Source organism: Pangasianodon hypophthalmus, chromosome 3, assembly GCF_027358585.1.
Source record: "Pangasianodon hypophthalmus isolate fPanHyp1 chromosome 3, fPanHyp1.pri, whole genome shotgun sequence".
Taxonomy (NCBI): Eukaryota; Metazoa; Chordata; class Actinopteri; order Siluriformes; family Pangasiidae; genus Pangasianodon; species Pangasianodon hypophthalmus.
In genome coordinates, this window is record NC_069712.1 from 30,522,048 (window position 1) to 30,544,305 (window position 22,258).

General features: G+C 37.9%; 2 protein-coding genes across 3 annotated transcripts; both read right to left on the minus strand.

Annotated features, from left to right (window-relative positions):
* Positions 1-537: 537 nt before the first annotated feature.
* On the minus strand, positions 538-9,114 carry LOC113542130 (CD276 antigen). Its single transcript, XM_026939471.3, has 5 exons — positions 8,798-9,114; positions 6,230-6,589; positions 5,060-5,338; positions 3,401-3,541; positions 538-3,265 (listed from the first exon to the last, which is right to left on the minus strand). Exons 1-4 carry the CDS (start codon positions 8,934-8,936, stop codon positions 3,432-3,434), a joined length of 888 nt encoding a protein of 295 aa, XP_026795272.1. The 5' UTR covers positions 8,937-9,114; the 3' UTR covers positions 538-3,265; positions 3,401-3,431.
* A 4,001-nt stretch (positions 9,115-13,115) lies between these two features.
* On the minus strand, positions 13,116-21,513 carry khdrbs1a (KH domain containing, RNA binding, signal transduction associated 1a). Of its 2 annotated transcripts, XR_004577810.2 has the most exons (11): positions 21,192-21,512; positions 19,197-19,318; positions 18,884-19,000; positions 17,852-17,998; positions 17,482-17,621; positions 17,079-17,316; positions 16,582-16,655; positions 16,385-16,443; positions 15,644-15,816; positions 13,705-13,761; positions 13,116-13,538 (listed from the first exon to the last, which is right to left on the minus strand). XR_004577810.2 is itself a non-coding variant. In XM_034302618.2 (9 exons), the coding sequence occupies exons 1-9, from the start codon at positions 21,352-21,354 to the stop codon at positions 15,710-15,712; spliced, it is 1,167 nt and encodes a 388-aa protein (XP_034158509.1). In that variant the 5' UTR covers positions 21,355-21,513; the 3' UTR covers positions 15,315-15,709. The 2 variants fall into 2 exon arrangements, 1 of the variants encoding a protein (XP_034158509.1); XM_034302618.2 differs by lacking the exons at positions 13,116-13,538; positions 13,705-13,761 and having other exon boundaries at positions 15,315-15,816; positions 21,192-21,513.
* Between the last annotated feature and the right edge of the window lie 745 nt (positions 21,514-22,258).

Here is a 22,258-nt window from a genome sequence, read left to right on the forward strand (position 1 = left end):
AATAGGTTTCAACATGTAGTCATTTTTTTTCCCAAAAAGTAAACCAACATTCAGAAACCAGGTGGGAAAAAATAATTTTAACACTTCAAAATGAGAAAGCAACTTTTCAGATTAGCTTTGTCTAATATTGTGTACTCTTTTAGATTTTTTTTTTTAATCCAAAAAAATTGTAGGTTTGAAGTTCTGTGTATTGGATATCTAGCTTGAAAAAGTGGAAGACTATAAATTAGAGTATCAGGCCAGTTTGCTTTAAAGATTATCACAGCATTCCCAGTACAAAATAATTAGTTCATTCATATCAGCAGGGGAATCAACAAGGGGAATAAAATGCTAGTTTGTCACCTTGACATGTTTGTTCCATGATATTTTAGTGTCTGTTGAATATAGATGATATATTTTATTCTCTCTCTTTTTTGTGGTGTCTTGCTTAAATATTTTGGCTGACAACTAAAAATTTACCTGTAATTGAACAGAAGCAAAATTCTGCATTTTAACTCACTGAAACAAATAACAAAATTTACAAACAGAACAACATGCTTAATTGTTTATATTAAGCTTTATTAATTAATTATAAGAATCATTTGTTTTAGTACATAGACCTGTAATCAGACATATAATGAATAACTTACTGGCATATTTAAAGTGTGTACACATATACTGTATACAGTTGAGGTCAAAAGTTTACATGTCTTCTGGGAAACATGTAACTATCTTCTGTAGCCTCTGAAGGGCAGTACTAAATGAAAAAATACGATATTTAGGCAAAATAAGAAAAATGTACACATCTCCATTCTGTTCAAAAGTTTTCACTCCCCCGGCTCTTAATGCATGTTTTTTCCTTCTGGAGCATCAGTGAGCGTTTGAACCTTCTGTAATAGTTGCATATGAGTCCCTCGGTTGTCCTCAGTGTGAAAAGATGGATCTCAAAATCATACAGTCATTGTTGGAAAGGGTTCAAATACACAAAAAATGCTGGAAAACCAAAGAATTTGTGGGACCTGAAGGATTTTTCTGAAGAACAGCGGGCAGTTGAACTGTTCAGGACAAACAAGGGACTCTTGAACAACTATCAGTAAACAAAAAAACACAGCTGTGGATCATTCAGGTAACAACACAGTATTAAGAAGCAAGGGCATGTAAACTTTTGAACGGGGTCATTTTTATAAATTCAACTATTATTTTCTCTTGTGGACTATATGTAAATATCTTTATTGTGAAATATCCTATTCAGGTCAGCACTAAATAAACAACATGCATTTTGTATGGTCCCTCTTATTTTGGTAAAATGATAAACATTTTGCAGATTCTGAAAGGGGTATGTAAACTTTTGACCTCAACTGTATATATATAGGGAACTCATCCATTTTTAAAAACTAAACAGGATGCTCAGAAAAATAGTAGTGCATTAATCAAGGTTGAAGACTCAACTCGTGTAGCCTGAATTTCTACTGAGGCTGTTTTGCTTGTAAATAAAGGCTTCCTTGTATTCCTCCACTACCACTACATCCATCAACATGATGTTTCAGAGCTCCGTATGTCACGATATGTGTAGAACGTCCATTTTGTGAAAGAGATTAACGGATTAATGACAGCAGCAGAGACAGTAAAAGTTAACTGCCATTTTAATTGTTTTGTTTTCTCTCAACTTCGTTCGTTACACCCTCCCTTGCTAAACATTCAGTAAAACCAACTAAAAATACTGTTTTTTCCATCCTTCCTTCACCGTTTAATAACAGAGGGGTGGAGTAAGGCAGTGTCATCTTGATTTAACACTGATATTCTACAGTTTTTAGCTATGTCTGACTGTACATGCACACATTGGTTTCCCCAAATATCCATAGCGCAGATTGTTTTGAACCAAATTTTATGGCCAAAAAAAAAAAAAATCACTGATGAACAAATAATTTTAAAAAATTTAAATAAAAAAAAGAAAGAAAAAGTTGCTATCATTGCTTTTTATTTATCTGTGTTTATAAGTGTTAGAGAAATACTAAAATGTTAGCTTCAAACGCCTGACTGTAGGAACATGGAATGTTCCTGGCATCGTTTCTGTTAGTTGGGTAGCAAGTAAGCTCGCTTTTGATCTAAATCACTGGCATCCATGATATGAGGTTTATTTTACAAGAGCTAGATAGCAGAGTCAAAATAAGCGTTAGAGTATGAGATTAAGTACAATTAAATGTCTTAAAACTGGTGATTTTTGTTTTAGGCTAATCTAGGCTTTCTTTAAAAATGTAGCAACTGCCTACATAAAAAGAAGATATTTGGAAGAAATAAGTTAGCTATTAAGTCTTTGAATGCGTCTAGCTTGGGTTATAATGTAACTTAATAAACTGTTTATCAAACCCATCCAACTATGGATATCTTATGTTAACATGTAGAAAGACATAGTAAGAATGTCCTTTTGCATTGATACTTTAATCCTGAGCAGTAAATCAGATTGATTGAAAACCACCAGTGTCAAACTGCTAAAACAGAAAAAGTTCAAAATGATTTCTTGAAATAATTCTAAACATTTTATAAACTATTTTAGCAGCATCTATTATCTAACACAGAGCATCACTGACCGACGCTTAAACAAGTTTCAAAGCAATAATAATAATAATAATATTAATATTAATACGTCTGTTTGTTGCGTTTGTGCGAATTCGGCATACCAAGGTTCAAATCGTGCACAAGAATGTAAGACTGTTTTGAGAAAGTGATTGAGAAAGTGTTATCTTTGAGACACAAACAGTTCCCAGCTTCATGAGACCTTGACATTCTGATCATCTTAATCATGATGAACAGTAAGTATAAGCTGTTGCTGGTGGTGAGTGAACAGCCAAGGATCCTGGGAAAGTTGACCTGGGTAAGAATTCAGATACTGGGTAAAAATTGCTAAAACACTGTCAAGGTTATTTGTTATAATTAAAAAAACAATAATAATAACTGATGAATCCTGTGCTGCAGACATACACAGAGCTCAGGCACTGATGTCAGTGAAAGCACACTCAGGACATTTGTACTGTTAAGTTCTGTAAAAAAATATAAAAATATTGCAGTCTCATGGCACCTTGACAGTGTTTTATAAAACAAAAATAATTAGCCAAAGTAAAAGTTATATTAAAACTCTTGCTCTTCAAAGACACACTCTACAAACTATACAAAAAAGCAAAACATCATTAAAGTTATATCCAGTTTTTATATCATCATCTAATTAAATGTAATACAGGAAGGTGATCAGCAATAATCCAAAAAATTTGTCCAGCTCCACGTTGTCGACCTGAAAGAGAAAACGTGCCTTCATCAAACCCAATTTGTTGGATTAAATGTGTTCTAGGGAAGTAAAATGATCCAGCATTTATCAATGTTAACATGTTTACATTTAAACATTGATAGTGACATCTGCATAGCTTACTTCAGTCCTTTTCAAGAAACGGTCTTTCAGTTTATTTCTTCTTGCAATAGTATATCCCGGCCAAAATCGCTGCAGTCAGGACGAGGAGAAAAGAAATGACTGCAAGTGCAATAGCTTCATAAAAGCAGGAGTTCTGTCCACCTAGAAGAAAAGAATGGAAATTAGGCAAGAAAAAAAACTGAAAACCTATTCTCAGAAATGAGAAGCAGCTTAGTTTTTATACTTTTTTATAAAATATATACTCAAACGAATGGAAGCAAGGACAGATTTTTACAATTTGCTGTACCTTCCCATTAAAAGCACGACATTTTAATAAAATGTATAACACTAATTCACACTGAAAAGTGTACAAAGAATAGGCGGGTTCTCACAGTCATCACTGTGCATGGCTTACAATATGGCTTAAAATGGAACACAATAGTTCTCATTATGACTTTCACTGTAACGGCTATAAACAATCTTTCCCTCACCAGCCTCTCTTTTTTCTTTCTCTTAAAGCTCACAAAGTCCTCTGTCATGAAGATTTTCCCATGCTGGAAAACTTAAGCGCTGACACTGACGTCTTCTTTCATAAATGTCTCATTATGGAAAGCCACATCAGATTTTACCAGAAAAGCAGTCTTCTTTGCCCCCAAATAAAAATAGCATATGAGTCAACCATCGTACGAATCTGGAAGGACTGAAAGAAACCATAATACAGGTGCTGATGTGAGCGGCCCTGCAGGTGGCCTCGATCCTGTGTGCCTCATCGTGCCAGGTCAGACCCTAGTTTTTAAAGGCCCACTTCAACCGAGACATGAACCATGATCAGCCCAGTGAGCCATCAGTACAGACACGGAGCAGGTGCTATGAGTTACACCTCAGGTCAAACCCTGAATAAGGACCGGATGAAATGATGTTGGGTGTCTGTCTGTCAGTACTCAGGATAAACTCTTTAAAAAGAGACCAGCCCATATGAGGCTTTGTAGCTCTGTGGGAAAGTGTTGACCCATCACTGAGATCAATGGTGCCAGAGATTTCTCCAACAGGGTGTAAGAAATATGCTGCATACCCTGAAGGGAAGCCCTGTTTCTGTCAACACCAGTGGCTTGATAGGTTACTGACGGCTCGCAAGAGTGTCTGTAGTGCTCTCTGCTATGTGTAGCAAGTCTCAGGGTTTGATTCCCAGGTGGAGCTGAAAAGCAAGGCCTTGAGCCTACATGACGAAATGCAGGGATGATGCTAAATGGGATTAAGACAAATGACTGGGGGGCAATTCTGATTGGTCAGAGGATGTTGGTTAATTTTCAGTAAATTTTCCACCATGGGAGACTTCAGGCACCCAGATGCTGCCAGCTGAAAGTACCAGCGACTGCACAGGTGCACATAATGACCTCCCAACCAACAATATAACAGCCACAATAATCGCACTGTGTACATACAGAGCAAAGAAGTACTCTTACGACCTTGATGTCTTCATCCCACTATTATAAACACACACCTGCCATCAGAGGGGTCACCAAGCATTGAAATTGCTTTTGTGTGCATGGGTCCACATGCAAATGAGATATATTTGTGTATTTTTAGATACATTTTACATTTTTATTGATATAAACTGCATAAATGATTGCTGTAATATCCATTTAGTCACATCTACCTGGTGAAATGTAAAGTCCTTACCAGTGTAGCTGACGGGCCTCTGCAGGTATTGATGCAGTAGCTGGTTTTCGAGAATGAAGGTGAAGCTGAGCGGAGAGTTTGGTGCAGTGTAAACGCTTTTGATATAATAAAGATCCATCTCTTCGTTTGTTTGCGTAAACGTCTGTATGTTATTGCCGAGGTTCTCGCCATGTTCTCCTTTCCACATCACCTGGGGCTCGGGAAATCCCTCAGTCTCATACTGCACCAAAATGTCAGAGGAGCGTGCACTGATGGTTAACTTCGGCTCTGTGTAGAAAGCTGCAAAAGGAATTAGCACAGGTAGTAATAAACCTAGCAGAGTGCTGCAGAATTTTCCATTTTATGAAACAGACCGGGGGGTTTATACAGTATATATATGGGGTTGTGGGAAAACACTTCACATATCTCTGAATTCTGGAAAACAGCCAAACAGACAAAAAAAATACTTTTTGACCAATTAACTTTTTCTGTCAGTAATATATTTTGACATATCTACTTTAAGTTAGTATAACTATACTGGCCACTTTAACCTGTACACCTGCTCATTCATGCAGTTATCTAATCAGCCAGTCATGTGGCAGCAGCATAGTGCATAAAATAGTGCAGATACATTACAAGAGCTTCAGTTAGTGTTCATATCAAACATCAGAATTTGATGCTGAATGCTGATCATTTGGGATTTTCATGTACAACAGTCTCTAGTGTTAACACAGAATGGTGGCTTGTTGATGAGATAGGTCAGAGGAGAATGGCCAAACTGGTTTGGGCTGACAGGAAGGCTACAGTCACTTAAACTTTAATAACCACTCTTTACAACCATGCCGAGCAGTAAAGCATCTCCGAATGCATAACACACTGAACCTTGAGGTGGACGGGCTACAACAGCAGAAAACCACACTGGGTTGCACTCCTGTCAGCCAAGAACGGGAACGTGAGAGTACATTAGGCACAGACTCACCTAAAATGGACAGTTGAAGATTGGACAAATGTCACCTGGTCTTTCACCTATCTTCACCAAAATCTGACCACGTGAAGGGTTTTCCCAGACCACCACACATAAAATAAATTATCGTAAGAACAGAACTGAGCAAAGCATGCACTGAACAATGATTAAAGCACTGGTACAGGCTCAAAATCAAGATCACTTGATGATGAAAATCCTCTGTTTACCTCCGTAGTCCAGCTGTAACTCAGCTTTTTCTGTTCCCTGGCTCGTGCTGACGGTGCAGAGGTAGCGTCCTTTATCCTTCATTCCTACATTCTCTATCTTTACTGAAGCATTTCCTTTCCTCAGCTCATTCACAAACAATGCTGTACGGTTCTTGTATGCTGAGTTTTGCGTATCCAGCTGGTCCTGGCCATAATAGAAGCTATGAACCACGCGGTTATCCTCCTGCCGCTGCCATGTCACCACCAAGCTGGAAAGGTCAGGGTTTTGTCCAAAGTCAGGGGAGAACTCACAGCCCAGAACCACAGCGTGTCCTCGGGCTGCCATCAAATGGCTGGCTGGTACCGTCACTTTTAAGGAGTCTAAGAAGATAGATGTATTAGTTTGGGAAAGTATTGGTGCGGTCAAGGAGACTGACCTTGTTTTGTAATCACAAAGAGCTTATACTGAAGACTCTGGAATGTTCTTCAGAACAGACCCTGAGACCACTGATCATAAAAAAATATATATAACGAAGAAGCGAGGCTGGGGCTGATAACAGTTACAGTTGTATCACTGCATAGACTGAAACAAGTCTCCCAAGATTTGATCTCTATTAGGGCTTATATTTTTCAGCCTGCTATACTGATCTGGTAAAGTGGTGAAGACCGTGGTAAATACCCATATCCCTCAGAAATGATGAAGCCCCACAAATGAACACTGAAAATTCTTCAATCGCATACCACCAGCCAAGCAGCTATACTTCCTTCATTAATTCATTCATTTGTTCATCTTTCATAGCCACTTTATCCTGGTCAATGGATTCGTAGCCTATCCTGCCAACACTGAGTGTGAGGCGGGAACGAATGCGACGCCAATCCTTCACAAAATCTGATTCATTTGTTTCTAAATGCTGTATTTTTTCACCTATTTAATATTTTACTATATAAATATTAAATATTTAACATTTAAATATCAATCAGGTGAAAAAAGAAAACACTTCAGAGTGCACTAACTAGTATAAGAATAAAAGCCTACAAAGGCCTGATCCGCTTTTACACAGAACAAAAAACAAAGAGCTCATGTTCTGGATAACGAAAAAAGGACCTTTCTGTGAGCCAAACTCAGGAGAAAAAACCTTTTAAATGATTCCATACAAGACCTGCGGAAACAAGCCTTCTGTAATACTGCCAGTGAAATAGCTTTGAATAAACGTCTTTCAGACTCTTAGAAACAATCTTTTACAGCTCTGTAAAACTCATAAATCACTTGATATTCAATCACTGATAACTCCAGAAACACTCTTACACACTCTCTCCTGCTTGTTTTCACCTTTCACTTGCTTGCCAAATATTTCTGCCTTTTTTCATCAGAGTCACAACTACAGCCTGGTAGTGCCTCTTACATCTATCGAGGATATTTTTTTGTACCAAAATGAAATGCACTGTTAAAATGACACTGATCAATTCTACTGTTATTTATCCATGTCAGGTTTCAATGTCAGATTTTTCTATATCAATTTGCCATTTTTCAGTTTTCTGTCAACCATTTTAATGTACTATTTGTTAGTTTCTCTTTTCACATTGATGTATTCCATTCATCCTTTTCGATTCCCATTTGCATTTACAAACTGCAAGCCGTGATTCTTAAAGAAAAACAGATTCCATACGGTTGGACAGGAAATTTATCCTAGTGTGGCTGATACATATTATAAAATCATCACTAGAAACCTGTACATCAAAGCATCAAAGTACAATCAGACTCCGAACTAGAGAGGGTGAAGGCAGCACATCAACAACAAGAACTAAAATTAAAATAAAATTTAAACAATCTTGCACTTTATACGGTGTTATTTAGCATTATATAAGGAAAAACTGAATTTAATGGAATTAATGAATAATGACATTTTAAATAGGAAGTAATGATGCCAATATTTTTCCACGCTTGTAGTTTCTAATATCATATAAATGATCTTATCTGAGACATCTGTGAAAAACCAAATATGATGTTTCAGACTGTATAAGCTTACTGTATATAATGTTTATTATAACATTTATTAATATTATGGCAATAGACGAATAAAAGAAGCATGGCATTGTCAGAACTAACAGAAAAACATTTATATAATGATATAATGATAACATCTAGAAAATTAATTATATAATTATGATTCAATTATAAAAGTTTGGACATGATTTGAACCAACTTTTGAACTAAGTCAGTTCTTTTTGTTACAGCAGTATGCATTTATGCTTTAGAAATATGCAAAATATATTACCCATGACAATTTGATCTCCTTATAATAAAAACAGTCTACATCAAATAGCCTATGTGAAATCCATGTGAAAGGTTTTCAGTAAGGAAAAAGCCAATCTCTTTTTCTTCCGCAAACTTTAAAATAGGCTGGAGGGAAGAAAACACGAGGTTACATAACAGTCGCTGCACTCACAGAGTATATGAGGCAGAGTGCAAGAGCATTTACAACATTTACATCTCTGATCTTTTTGAGTTGAGATGTACTTGCACCCTTGTGTCCAGTGCCAAATTCCACACGCACGTGCCAAACAGTACTGATCAATGATATTTCCTACCTGCAGATGAACCCAGGATGATGAGGATGAGAAAGGTGTAGTGCAGTAATGCACTGTGATGTCGTACTTCATGCATTACTGTTCCTACTGCACTGCCAAACTCGTCGAGACAGACAGACAACAAAACAGCTGAGGTCATTCTATAAATACCCTCCTCTTACCCCTGTGCCGCCCCTCTTCTTCACGCAAAAAGTTCTTGAAGTTAGAGTGCTTTTTTTTTTTTTTTGAAACTTGCCCTCTTCTTCTACTTTCAGTATGAATATAAGCAATACTGCAGCTTTGGATATGCGTCACAGGGGTGATAATAATATGCCGTGCTGTGGTGGTCAGTAGGTGGCCCCTGATTGGTCAGCAGGTCAGTGCGTTGTTTCAGTAGGTTTCAGTGGACAGTAGGTCCGGCTGCAACATGAGCCACAGGGTGATATTAATGCGCATATATACTGTCTCTATAGTCATGTAGAGTTTCAATATTTTATGAAGATATATTGTTTTTGACAAAGAAAAACGTATAATTGTTGAAATGGTAACATTTATTCAACATTTACGGGAGGAGTTCCGGTTGTAAGTGCTCTCAGTTTTCTTGGTAAAATGACAGGTGCTTTTTGAGAGAGAGAGATAGAGAGAGAGAGAGAGAGAGAGAGAGAGAGAGATTCCCAGAACAGCGCAGTGTGTCGCGTGTTATTCACGGAGTCTGCATGTTCTCCTCGTGCTTCAGGGCTTTCCTCCCACACTCCAAAGACATGCACTGTAGGCTGATTCCACATTCTCTGTAGTGTGTAAGTGGGTCGAAATCACCATAAAGTGCCTTTGACACTTCACAATTTCCAAAATAAAAATCTGAGATTTTCCATTTAACCTCATATTTGTTGTAAGTAGACCTTAGGCTGTTAGAAATGCATGTTGGTCAAGCTCCAGCACTTTTTATAAATTAACTGCAAGCAGACAAAATATGAACAATCCACAAAAGATGTCAACCCTGTCATGGACAAATTCAAAGTAGTATAAATACATTTTCATTGCATAGTTATTATAAAATGTAGATTTGCAGAAAGATAATGTGTCCCTTTACCAACAAGACATTTTAGATAATGGGAAAAGGCTTTTAATAATAATAAAATTACAGCCAAAATATTTATTGCCCAATAAAATATGCGATAGTTGCACATTCTTTTCTAAATAAAATCTAACAGCAAATATATTTAGTCAAACTTTCAAACAATACTAACTGGACCTCATTTATTTATTAAGAAATCACACACAAGGCTTTGCTAACTTGTTAAAATAATTTGTTTATTTTCATAAAAGTTGAAGATGACAGAGTGGACAACAAGATGACAGGGTGGACCTTGGCATGACAGGGTGGACAAAGGCTTTAATGGGTGAACTAAGAGAACAGGAACATCAGAGTAACAACAGGAACAAGAAGAAACCCTTAAGCAATATAAAAAAGATTTCAGGAATTCATTTTCTGTATCACTCTAACTGATCTTCCACATACTCCCAAACAGACGGAGCAATCTGTACACAGCGCCTGTTCAGAGCTTGTGGTTCTGGCATTAGGCAGAACTTGTTTGTGCCATTGCGGTGCAAACACTTGACCCAGACGTTAGAACTGGAACTATGAGTTGTTTTTTTTATATATATATCAAATATAACTGTAAAAGATTGAGCAGCCTTGATCATTGACTGACACCAGACTTTAGGGAAGAGCGAGGTCAGCTGCACATTGTTTATACACTAAAAATACCTGTGCGAAAAAATAACAGACTTTAAAATTTCTCACTCTGGGTTGAATCTAGCCTGTGTTGATTTAATCCAGGAAGTTTAGTTTAGGGTGTTCACTCAGTCACAGCAAATCACATTCCTGGGCTGTGGACACAGTTATTATGGTTATAGCGTGCATGCAGCCTGAACAACCGGGTTTTTCTTTTTTAGCAGCACAAAAACAATTTACTGGCAATGCTTTGTCTCTACAAAACAAAAACACCCAGTGTTAAAGCAGTCCTAAGTCTAGTCTAGACCTCATTCAGTTCCATTTTAACCAGCGCTTCACAGAGATCCAGTAATCCTCATCAGCCTCATCGTAGGCACCTTAAACTCGAGCTAGCATCCCACACTGACCTTGTTTTACACTTTATATCTATTTTTTTTTTCATTTGCGTGTGTAACTGAAGCTCACACAGTAAACTCCACAGAAATCTCAAAACCACACTTTCTATACACTCTGCACTTTATTTCTAATCGTAACCTACGGAGATGCCATGACCCTGCAACACGAAGATGCATAGCAAAGTGTTTGTACGCTGTGATACTCATTTTACACCAGCATGCTGAAATATTCCACTTATTCACTGTTCCACTGTCAGGTCATAGCTTACGTGTTTTGGAATTACAGCTAGCGGATAACTATGGACAAATTAGGCTTAGTAATGAAGGCTCAAGGGCAATCTTTATCTTTATCTTTATCTCTTTATCTTCTTTTGTTCTTTTGATCTGGAGTGCTCTGGCCAAAAAAAGTTTAAGTAGCTCATTTCCCACAAAAACAACACAGGAAAGTGATGAAAGTGACCATAATTACTGAACAAGAGCTCTCCTTGGCTGAAGGGGCAGTTGATTATGGAAAGGGATTTTGGTAACTCTCAAACCAGGCTTAGTCCATTAATTATTAAACATTAATGGGTAATATCACTCAAAAGCACAACAAGAAATAGCCAGAAATGTTCATTCACCTACTCATCACTGATAAATGAATGCTGGAGCTGCTAAAACAGACAAAATCAAAGTGTGGTGTTGCTCTTTCTCCTGCCAGTCGTGATTACAGAAATGCACTTGTGGATTGACTGAGGTCTTGTAATATTTTAACGAAACCTTACACAATGTGTCCGGCGTGAATCGGGTAACTCAACTAAAAAATGATATCACATCTGTGTATATTCTGAAATCATCAGAGACGAATACTGAATGTAGTATTAGAACTAACTTGATTCCAGTGCTAGCTAATAATCTAAGAGAAAACACAATCAGCTAGAAATAATGTTAATAATTATGTAGATTACCCAAAATTAGGTAATTTAATGTTAATTTATGTACAAATATAATCTGATCTTTAACATTTTCTCACAAAAAAATACCAATTTGACTTATTACAAGAACTTCAGACTTATTTCCCCCTCAAATAATATTAACTAGCATACTTTTTGTCAGCTAACGTTGGCTATAAAGCCAAACTACACATTAAAAAAGGTAGTGTCTGCATAACGTCTAGTTAAACAGAAAATATTCATAAATTATAAATTAAAGTTTTTCAAAAAGGAAACTGTTTTTCTACTAAGTAGTGCCTCTTCTGGGTTTTTGTTAAATATCATTTTTTAAAATATTGGCCCCACACTGTCTTCCACCTTGAAATCTGATATGCTAGCCAACTAGCTTAGCACTGTCCATTAACAATCATGCTAACTGATGGTCAGCTAAACTGTGATCAAACAAAACTAGCCTATTTTGGTTTCATATGCATACATTTTTCAATTTACTTTAAAATGACTTCATTACCGCATAATATGACTTTTGACAGTTAATTCTTTGAAGATTTGATTCAGCTGCTGTTCTTTTGTAGGTAAGCAAGGGCTGCTACTGAGCGTGTGCAGAGTGAGTCACCACTTGTTGCTGATCGTGAACCCTACGTTCACGCTAGCCCGCAACAAAGCTACAGGCGAGCATTCACTTTCTGGTCGTTATTTTCAAAGATTTTGAGATTTTTGCCATTCTTGTGGATTTGTTGGTAAAGCAACAGAGCCAAACCATTTGCTCTACTGATTTCTTGGACCAATCCTATTGAGGGTGTGGTCTGACATTTCTTCAGTTCACCACCTGCAGTTAGTTCCTTTTTAGTGTTTGATGGGAAAAGATTCAACAAAAATTTGCAACTTCATCTTCTCCTGTGACATTTGACCTCTCGTTACACACTTACAGAGACGACAAAGCATGGAACGAAGTAGCAGAAACTATTGGTGCCTCTCGCCCAAATGAAATAAAACGGAACAGCCCCAAGCACACAAACAAGAGACAGGGTTACATAAGCCTACAAATACCACCACCACTCCCTACTGGAATTGGGGCCATTCCATCAGAAAGCATGTGACCTGGCTGCACTTCCATAACTCAGAGGTACACTCACAATTAAAGGCTTTCTCTCGGCCTACACGAAAACACTAAAAAATGAAACTAGCTGGAAGGAGAGAGAGCAGTGAAGGAAAGCATAAAGACAGCACTGTGAGGTTACAATGCTCGGCTCAAAAACTACAGCACTCGGAAATCTGCATTGTTTTCCTGTAATAATTTATTTACTACTTGACATACAAAGTTCATGTGAGAACATTTTACACTATAGAAAATATTTACTGTCTAACTGTACAAAACACCATAAAAATCTTTATAATGTATTTATAAAATACAGCTGTATTCATGAATCATTTAATAAAATTTTATACCAAGTACCCCACCCCTTAAAAAATAATTCAACATTTAACCAAATAAAAGCTTTAAAAATATATATCTCTGGCCTTTCCACTCTTGCTAACAGGTGGAAAAGCAAACATCGCGGCAGGAAGATATTCCGTTTGGGTCTTGCGGGGGACACAGCTGCCGCTGCCAAAGCCGAACAAATGGCTTTTTGTGGAATGTTCTGAAGACAAAAAGAGGATTTATGGCAGCTTGAGAGGATCTTGGGGCACACTTTAGGATCCTGAAGGCATGAACAGAAGAAAAAAAAAAAAAAAAAAAAAAAAAAAACAACAGAAAATGACTTATCAGAAAAAAGATTTATGATTTCTCTTTCACTCCCACACACATCCAGTGTAAAAAACATTTAAAAAAGAAAATTTTGTAGTAATATATCACAGTAAACCTACTTTTAGTGGCCACTGGTTTCATCCAGTCAGATACCAGTCAGCAGATCAGATCAGCTTCTGCGTGATGGTGGAGAACGAAAAAAAAAAAATAAAAAAAGTTACTGCTTTATACAGAACACAGATCTATGACTTTAAACCAAGCTATGCAACTCATGCTTATTTAAATTACTTTTATTTGATCTATTTTTAGAGTGAAAATTTCTAATTATTTTTTATACATAACTATAAGCTCATTTAGTCGTAACTATTTTACTTTTAAATGAATTCTATTTTTAAAAAAAAATAGATTTTAGAGCAAGAGTTGCATGTATTAACTTTTTAAAAGATGTATCTAGATTTTGAACGTGTTCCTCATATTTTTAAAGCAAAACAAAACAAATAGTGGTGTTGAGAAAGACATTTAGGGCAGATGTTACCTTTTTGTAGCGCTTCCTAAGCCACCTTTTTTGTAGCGCCTCCTTCCCGATTTTTGTTCTTTATTTTTTCAGCCCAACGCAAGTCGTGTAAGCCTGCAAGTTTGCAATCTTCTTCACACTACACATAACATTTATCCGAGTGTCATGGTGGCCACAAGATGAGGGGGGGAAAGCTCTTTTTTTTTTTTTTTTTTTTTTTTAAACAAAAAAAAAAAAAAAAACAAACCACTTCATACATTTTGGTGTACAAGCCCAATGAGCCAAAGTCTACATTTAGTTTTTGAGACTTGTTTGTCAGTGTAATTTTGATCATACGTTACCTTCTTTAAACAAGGTATTTATTTTAGAGGCCACTTGGCAGGACTCACCTCACGACCCTTTTCGATAAAAGAAAAAGATGGAGTGAGCAGTACGTTTTAAAAACATCAGCACTTCCCAGGAACGCTGGTGGAGCTTTCAAGGAAGTCCCCTTTCAAGACAAGTAACCCTTTTTGCTGTATTGTGTATAAATCATTGAATTGAAAAATTAAGTAACACATTTAATTTCAGTACACACAATGGGGCGTGTTTTGTATGTTAGTTTTTTGTTTTTAAGTTTACTGTGATACAAACAGGACAGTCTATGAATAAGAATAAATAATTTAACAGCAGCTACGTTAATTGGATTCTAATTAGCAACGGTTTATACACAATATTTTTACATCCACTGAAAAACGAAGTACATATTGTATTATATCTGCATGCAAGTTTTTGTAACAAAAACTAGTTAGTGAATGGCATTTATGTACTGACAACTAGAAGAAAAGCAAAAATACCAGGTTTTGTTAGCTGGAAAACAAGACTGCGCTTTATTGACTGACATACTACAGAAAGACATGTTTAGTTCCCTATTTAGGCAACGAACACAAGTATTTTTGTGTAATGCAAAACTATAGACAGCAAAATAAAACGATTAACCATATGTAACTTATATACATAATTTTAGACTGGCCACATTTGTTTTCCATTACAAAAAGAGAAACTTCATAACCAACGGAATTTGACTTTTTTTTTCCTTTTGAACAAAATACTGCGCCTGAAATTGAACATTTTGTTTCTTCAGAGAAAATTCTGGATTGTGTTAAACTTGTCAAATAGCGTACATATCTACACGCGTCAGTTTAACGTTGGTGTTTAGTGTTGGGTTTGTACAGCGGCTTTTAAACACTTTCCTTCTTTCACTCCCCTTCTTTTGTTGAGGTTTTTTTTTTTTTTTAAAGGATCACAATACTCAAAAGCGAGTCAACTATTTGTAGGCATAATTCAGGCTTCTACGTTTTACCCACAATAATTACATATTCAAAAAAAAAAAAAAAAAAAATATCAGCAAGCATACTGCACAAGCCAACAATGCAAAGAGAAAGCGCTAAAACAAAACTCCTAAGTAAGCATATTACTTAATGTAACTACAAAAAGGTTTATTACCAGAATAACATTAGAAAGAGGTGAACATAAAAAAAAAGGACAAAATATCTAAAAATTACTTTGAGCTGTTAAAAGGAGTTACAATTGGAGGCGGTTGCCCAGGCAACCCGACTGAGCGATACGTCTCAGAATCTTCCGTACGGGTGTTCGCGATAGTTTCCTTTATTCTGGCGGGCAGAAGGAGCTTTCCCTCCGCCACTACCCCACGCAGCACCTTCCCAGTCGTCCTCAGCTACAGGGGAAGAAGAAAAAGAAAGAATGTGAACTTGAGGTCTTGCACAAACATTAAGACGCATCGACTGTTGGGATTTCTTAAAAAATAAAGAATAATGCAAAGGTTCATATATAAATGGATACATATCAAAGGTTTGCAATAAAGAGATTTTCAAGAAAGTGCTCTTATTTATTAAAAAAAAAAAAAAAAAAAAAAAAAAAAAAAAAAAAGGGCAGTCATTCACAAAGTTTTCCTGTGAGAGGACATTTTCAAGGCTCCAGTTATTGTTTTTTCCCCATCTAAACTGTTTATTTACAGCCACTTACTTCGACTGAACTTTTTTTTTTTTTTTTTTTTAATGGAGGTTTTACAAAATAAACTCTTAATACCATAAACTGTAAAGCATGACATGGTGTTCTTTAGAAAGGGCATGTACTAACTTAGTGTGGTGATAAGAGACAGGAAATACAACAGTGTTTGCACTGTACAGGAAAACAAACAACTACGTCCTTACCAACATGGATCATAGGAGGTTAATAAGCAGCACATGGAATAGTACGGTTTAACACATACACTGGCATCTTACCATATGATTCGTAGTTCTCCTGAGACTCACCATGGCCGTAGTCATAATACTCAGTTTCTCTGGATGAAAAATAAATAATGAATTGACATTATGACAACGAACAAAAATAAAATTCTTTCCAACTTTCCTGCTAAACTGCTGAAACACCCAACCAAGAACATAAGATGTCTTCACAAAATAAGGTGAGAGGTACCCACCCCTGTGGTGCTGACTGGTTGTAATAGTTATCGTAACCTTCGTATGGAGTTTCAGCGTAGGTCTCGTCATACGACTAAAGAGAGAACAAGGGATAGTTTAACAAGGGATAGTTTAACAAGGGATAGTTTAACAAGGGACAGTTTAAGCACGTCACTGGTGACAGAACACTGGTGACCCTGCTGACTAAACAAAACCACTTCCTCTGCTAAATTTAAACATCATTACACATATAATGTAGACTAAATTTAAACATCATTACACATATAATGTAGATAAAATGTCAAAATATTATATTTTGCTATATATTTTAGGGCTTCTGCATTGCTTTTTAAGCCAAGGTTAGTAAAAATGGGCACAGATTGTTGTGGTAAAAATGTCTAGTATGAACACAGCCTTAAGTCACATGTTCATTAAACCATATTAAATTGCAGCACGTCCAGTACCTAATGACTAATTTACGATTTTTCGTGCAGGCATGAACAACGTGGCTACTCACGTATTCCTCGTACGATTCTGGTGCTTGATGCTGCTGATGAGAGAGCGCGGGTGCAGGTGCCATCCTCTGCGAGGCAGTGGGGGGTCGGGACCGTCCTGCAGCTCCTCCGCGGTTAGTGGAGGCAGAAGGATGTCCGCCCCGGCCCACGGGTGCTCCTCTAGCTGCTCCACCTCTTCCTGGGCCTCCTCTGGGGGCACCGCCACGAGGGGCACCGCCACGTGGGAGCATGCCACGACCCCTGATGGGAAAAATAATCACATCAGAGTTAGAATCTGACCACCGCACTGACAGTGCATGATTATGTTATCATAAATATTTGGAAAGCGCAAACAATACCCTGCCGAATACACCCCTTCATATGATCTTCAAGACTAATGTGTGTGTTATTAGAAAGGTCTTTTACCTAGCTCCAGGCATGGGAAGTGGTGGGCCTCCGCGGCCCCGGCCAGGCCCTCCACGGCCCCGAGTGGGAGCATCCTGAGCACCGTTCAGATACCCGACGTCCATGAAGGGATCCTGGTGCATCTCGTCCATGTTGTCCACCTACAACAAAGCAGAAAAGTGCTTAAGGTACAACAGTGAAGACTGATACCAATCTGTTCCCTTAAACATAAAGGAAAACTGATTGTGCAAAGTGATGAATCCTTGAAGGTGGTCACCGAACCTAGCACTAATACTGCAAGGTCCTTAATTCATTCACCCTTAACGGACACAAACCTAAACTGTCTCCTTCTGAACAAACCATGAATTGTACTGCTGCAAAAATGACTTACAGGCATGAGGAACTTCTTAACCTCATCCATAGCGTGAGCCATACGCAGGTAGCATTCAGGGATCGGCGCAAACACTTCAATGTACACGTGCAGCTCCATGGACAGGTGAGCGTACTTAGGCTCCCCTCCCTTCCGCAGTTCTTCCTCCTAAATACAAACAAACATGAGTAACATACATTTCTAAACTTACAAACTACCCGCCTTGTCTTATATAAACATCAGATAAAACATACAGATGTATGATTAATATGACTCAGCTAAACACTGCCACCTAGTGGCTGAGATGAAACATAAGGGTAGAATCTGAAGGCCAAATCTGCCATCTACTGTCTCTGTGACATTCACAGCTGATACCTGTGATAACCAATCACAAAACACAGCTGGATTAATCAGGTTTCAAAAGCATTTTCGAGTCTTCAAAATGAAGGAGTTTTCCATTTTTACCCACGTTCGGCGCGTGCTGGTGTTAGGCCAAGAACACACTGATAGCGGCATTATTTTCAAGCCTCCTACCACGAACCACATCATGGTATTGATCATCATAGTGCATCATCTAAACCCATGGTTCTCAAAGTGGGGGCCGTGAAGCATTGCTAGGGGGTCTGGGATTATTTTTATTACAGTGGTGGAAAACACAACCCACCATTGTGCCAAGTTATTATACACTACTGGAAACTATATAAGAAATTGCTTCTATAGGAGAAAACCTAAATAATAAAAATACTCCAGTAAATGACTCCAATTAATAGCCAGAATATTAAGTTCCATGTTTAAGTAAACCCCTAATTTTTAACTGTTTTTTTTTTTTTTTTTTTTGCCAAAAATACTCCAGTATTGAGTGAGGGATCTGTGAGATTATTTACAGTTAAAGCCATCCCTGACTGTACTACGTTTTTGAACCTTTAATCTAAACTACTATTATAATAGGGCTGCAAATCTTTTGTTATAAACCAAATGAATAAATAAAATAAACAAAAGAATAATTTTCAATTAACGGATCATTAGGATCATTAGTTAGTAGGTGATTTTTACCTTGTTCTTGTCTCTCATCGAGCCCTTGCCCAGGACTGAAATCTTTGCTCCGGTTTCCTCCTGCAGTCTTTTGATGGTGCTGCCCTGGGGTCCGAGAATCTTCCCCACAAAGTTGAACTAAAAGACAAAACAAGATGTGACTTATAATTCATGGGGGGAAAAAAATAAAAAATATTCAGCCAAAGCATTGAGACAGATGGGAAAGGTTAAGGCTCTGCTCCATGGACAAAATACTGCAGAGAATGCTATATTTTTTTAAACCCTAGCTCTTCTATATGCTCTATATAGAGCTAATCCATTTCCGTCTACTCACCCGAGGGTACTGTTTGACAGGAATAAGCACTCGTTCTTTCACTCGCACGTTTTTGGCAGTGAACAGGTCCAGGTACGTCTCGCCGTCTTTTTTCGGCTCGCCTTTCTGAATCCTTTCGATCTCTGTAAAACACCACAGTGCAAAAACGGGTTACCAATTATGCTGTAAAACAGGGATTCCCTTAAAAAAATAAATAAAAAAGTGTGCTTGAATTTGAATGTGTAATAAGTGCCACAATTAGAGCACGTCAGAAAATCTTATCCAACATCACCATAACCTTTTAAACCGGATATACTGGGTTATAAATGTTCTATTCAAACTTGTCTTTACAAAGTGCGGCTAATATCTTACAGCACTACCTCGTAGATATAATACGCATAAATACGCAATAAAGGTTAGAGTAAGTTGGCTGAAAATGGGGTGGTGACTGTTTTTAGGAACATTAGACATCATCCACACTGTTGTAGAACTCAAGTCTGGGCACTGTGTCCTGGCCAGTATTACATGCTGTTATTCAGCGTTATTTTTGACTTCTTCAACTGTATTTGTGATGCTGTTCAAATTACCCGAGCCCTACTGGTGCTACACCACATGTTTTTAATGAAATAATTGTGTCATATTTCACCATTGCATTTACCAGTCTAAGCCACAGTTAGACACATTACAGTCAATAAAACCCACAAACACAGCTGTGTACCTGAAGCCTGTACCTCAAACACATGCACAGCAGCCAAAGAAGCCTGGATGATTACAGAGGATCAGTTTAAGAGCTAGACTTAGCTGTTCTTAATTACGACAAACTTTAGATTAATGGAGAAGAAACACACGGAATCTGTTCCGGTATCGATGAGATCCACATCAGGGGCTTGTGATATTGTGGTACATCTGTGTGCATGAATTCTCTTATTATAATAAATGAGCTTATTTTCAAGAGCTTCTGGGCAGTGTGACATTTAATCAGCACTCATCACGCTCTCCACGCTTTCCTATCAGACAAAATGTCTAAGAACCAAAGCCCATGTATCTTATTAGATGTTTACGGGAGTTTATTTGTTGATACTTTCCGTCTTAATAGTTAAAACCAGCCAAACATGCAGGACTTGTGCATGCAGCAATACACGCACCATTTTCTCTCAAGTCATCTCACGGGCAAGTGTATCTCGTCTCCCCCTCCTGCCACCCAAAAAACAATCAAATAAACAAATAAAGAATACCACTCTAAAAGACACCTTAAAGCTCAAGAGAGATAATTTGTCATGATGATGCTGGGTGCATTAGGTCCGATTAGTCTCCACCCCTCAAGATTAGAGTTAGAGGTTTGAACTCCTTAAGCCGACCCCCCGCCCTGTTCACAAAGCTCTGCTCCTAGTATCCACACTGGCCTGTAGACTAGACTAGACTAAAGCAGTAGACTAGAGTGTATATAAAATGATTAACAGGAGGCCCATCCACACGTAAACAAGCATTCCGGGCCGGAAATCACTTTTTCCAAATGGGTTTTCTCAGCCACACAATACTGTTGTCCTGAACTCATGGCTTAAATCCCTATTTTTCAATCATGTTCTACATATTTTGCAAATTATTTGCACAAATAAGACATTAAAAAAATCGACTATTGCACCTTTAAGGGCTGCGCGCGTGCATGAAAATGCTAAGAAAGAGATTTAGCCCGCGAGCTCTATTAACTTTTAAACCTCTACACAGGATTCATTCAAGAAAAATTCCCACAAACGTCCAAAAACGTCCCAAGACATTTCAGTTCAGCTCTTTGTTCAAGCACAGAGCTCAAACCTTGTTAAGCTATGCTAGGCTAAGCTAAGCTTTGCCTTGTGGACTAGCCGGCCTAGCTAGTGCTAGCACGCCGCTCCCACGTTGTTAGCATCCCATAGCAACAGCGCAGCAAATCCAACAGGTTCACAACGCTGATGAACTCCATGAACGCACACAGATATAAACATTTAGCGCGTAGAGGAGTGAAAGAAACATGTTTCCGACCTGCAGTGAGCAGTTTCATGGCGTGAGTGAACGACGCGTCCAGGCTGTCCTTCTCCGCCAGCAGCTCCGGCAGATATTTACTCTCACTCTCCATGTTGGGATTATTGCTGCTGTTGTTGTTGGCTTTCTTTCCTTTGTTGTTGTTGTTACGGTTGGCATCCATGGACCCTAAATATAAACACCCGGCTGCGTGTAATTTAATTTAACAGCACTTTCAGGGCTCTGGAATGGAGAAGAAGCGAAGATTTATTCAGCTTCTCTAACAAAGGTATTGATGCCGTCGATGCGTTTTTTTCCCCATCCGTATTTAAAGAAACCCCACCTGCTGAACGATGATTGGTTAACAGCTTAAAAACTAAGCCTATGATTGGATAAATTCTGAAGCAATAGCCAATCACAGCTTAGAAGGCGGGATTTCTTAGCACCCAAGTGCGTATCTCTATTGTGCGTCAACCTCACACCGGAAAAGGAAATTACGTTGTAAAAGGGAAAAAAGGAACAGGATTATCCATTGTTAAGGGATATGAGGCACCAAATATGGCGGTCGCTATGTATTAAGCCATTTTGCTGAGTACAAACCACACTGTAGTGTGGACCAAAAGAAACAAAGAGAGCAAAAGACTTCATAAAGAATATCCATGCCTTCAGTCTTATAGTATGGCATGGTGTGTTTGTATATAATGAGAAAAAAAAGAGGCATTTTGTGTCCAAAATCACACCCCATTATCCAGTTAATGAATTAATCCATGACACCATGGGCCAGCTGCCAGAACACTGGCAGACCCAGTCAAACTGGGCCATCTTCACCAGTTGGCAGAGAGGAGTGTTTTAAGAAAATAACACAGCAGTAAGGTCATTCCCACATGATTAGACAAGTAATAAGGAAGATGGAAAATTACTCCAGACTGGCACAGATGGACTAGCTGTGTCTGTGTCTGTGCTTTGGCAGCTGGCCAGACTAACACAATTTTCATCAGGGATATCAAGTGCATTAATGAAATCCCACAATGCACTGAACGGGTTAGTATCCCAGAAGTGCACAGCAGATTGAAAGGAATATTAAGCAG

Excerpts from the sequence above, each read along its gene's own strand:
- khdrbs1a (XM_034302618.2), bottom strand. The coding sequence starts at position 21,354 with ATGGATGCCAACCGTAACAACAACAACAAAGGAAAGAAAGCCAACAAC. Across the intron at positions 17,622-17,851 it reads TTAAGAAGTTCCTCATGCCT|GTGGACAACATGGACGAGAT; the intron begins GTAAGTCATTTT and ends GCTTTGTTGTAG. Across the intron at positions 15,817-16,384 it reads GGAGAACTACGAATCATATG|CTGAGGACGACTGGGAAGGT; the intron begins GTAAGATGCCAG and ends CTTCCCCTGTAG.
- LOC113542130 (XM_026939471.3), bottom strand. The coding sequence starts at position 8,936 with ATGACCTCAGCTGTTTTGTTGTCTGTCTGTCTCGACGAGTTTGGCAGT. Across the intron at positions 6,590-8,797 it reads CATCCTGGGTTCATCTGCAG|ACTCCTTAAAAGTGACGGTA; the intron begins GTAGGAAATATC and ends CTATCTTCTTAG. Across the intron at positions 3,542-5,059 it reads GAGGCCCGTCAGCTACACTG|GTGGACAGAACTCCTGCTTT; the intron begins GTAAGGACTTTA and ends CTTTTCTTCTAG.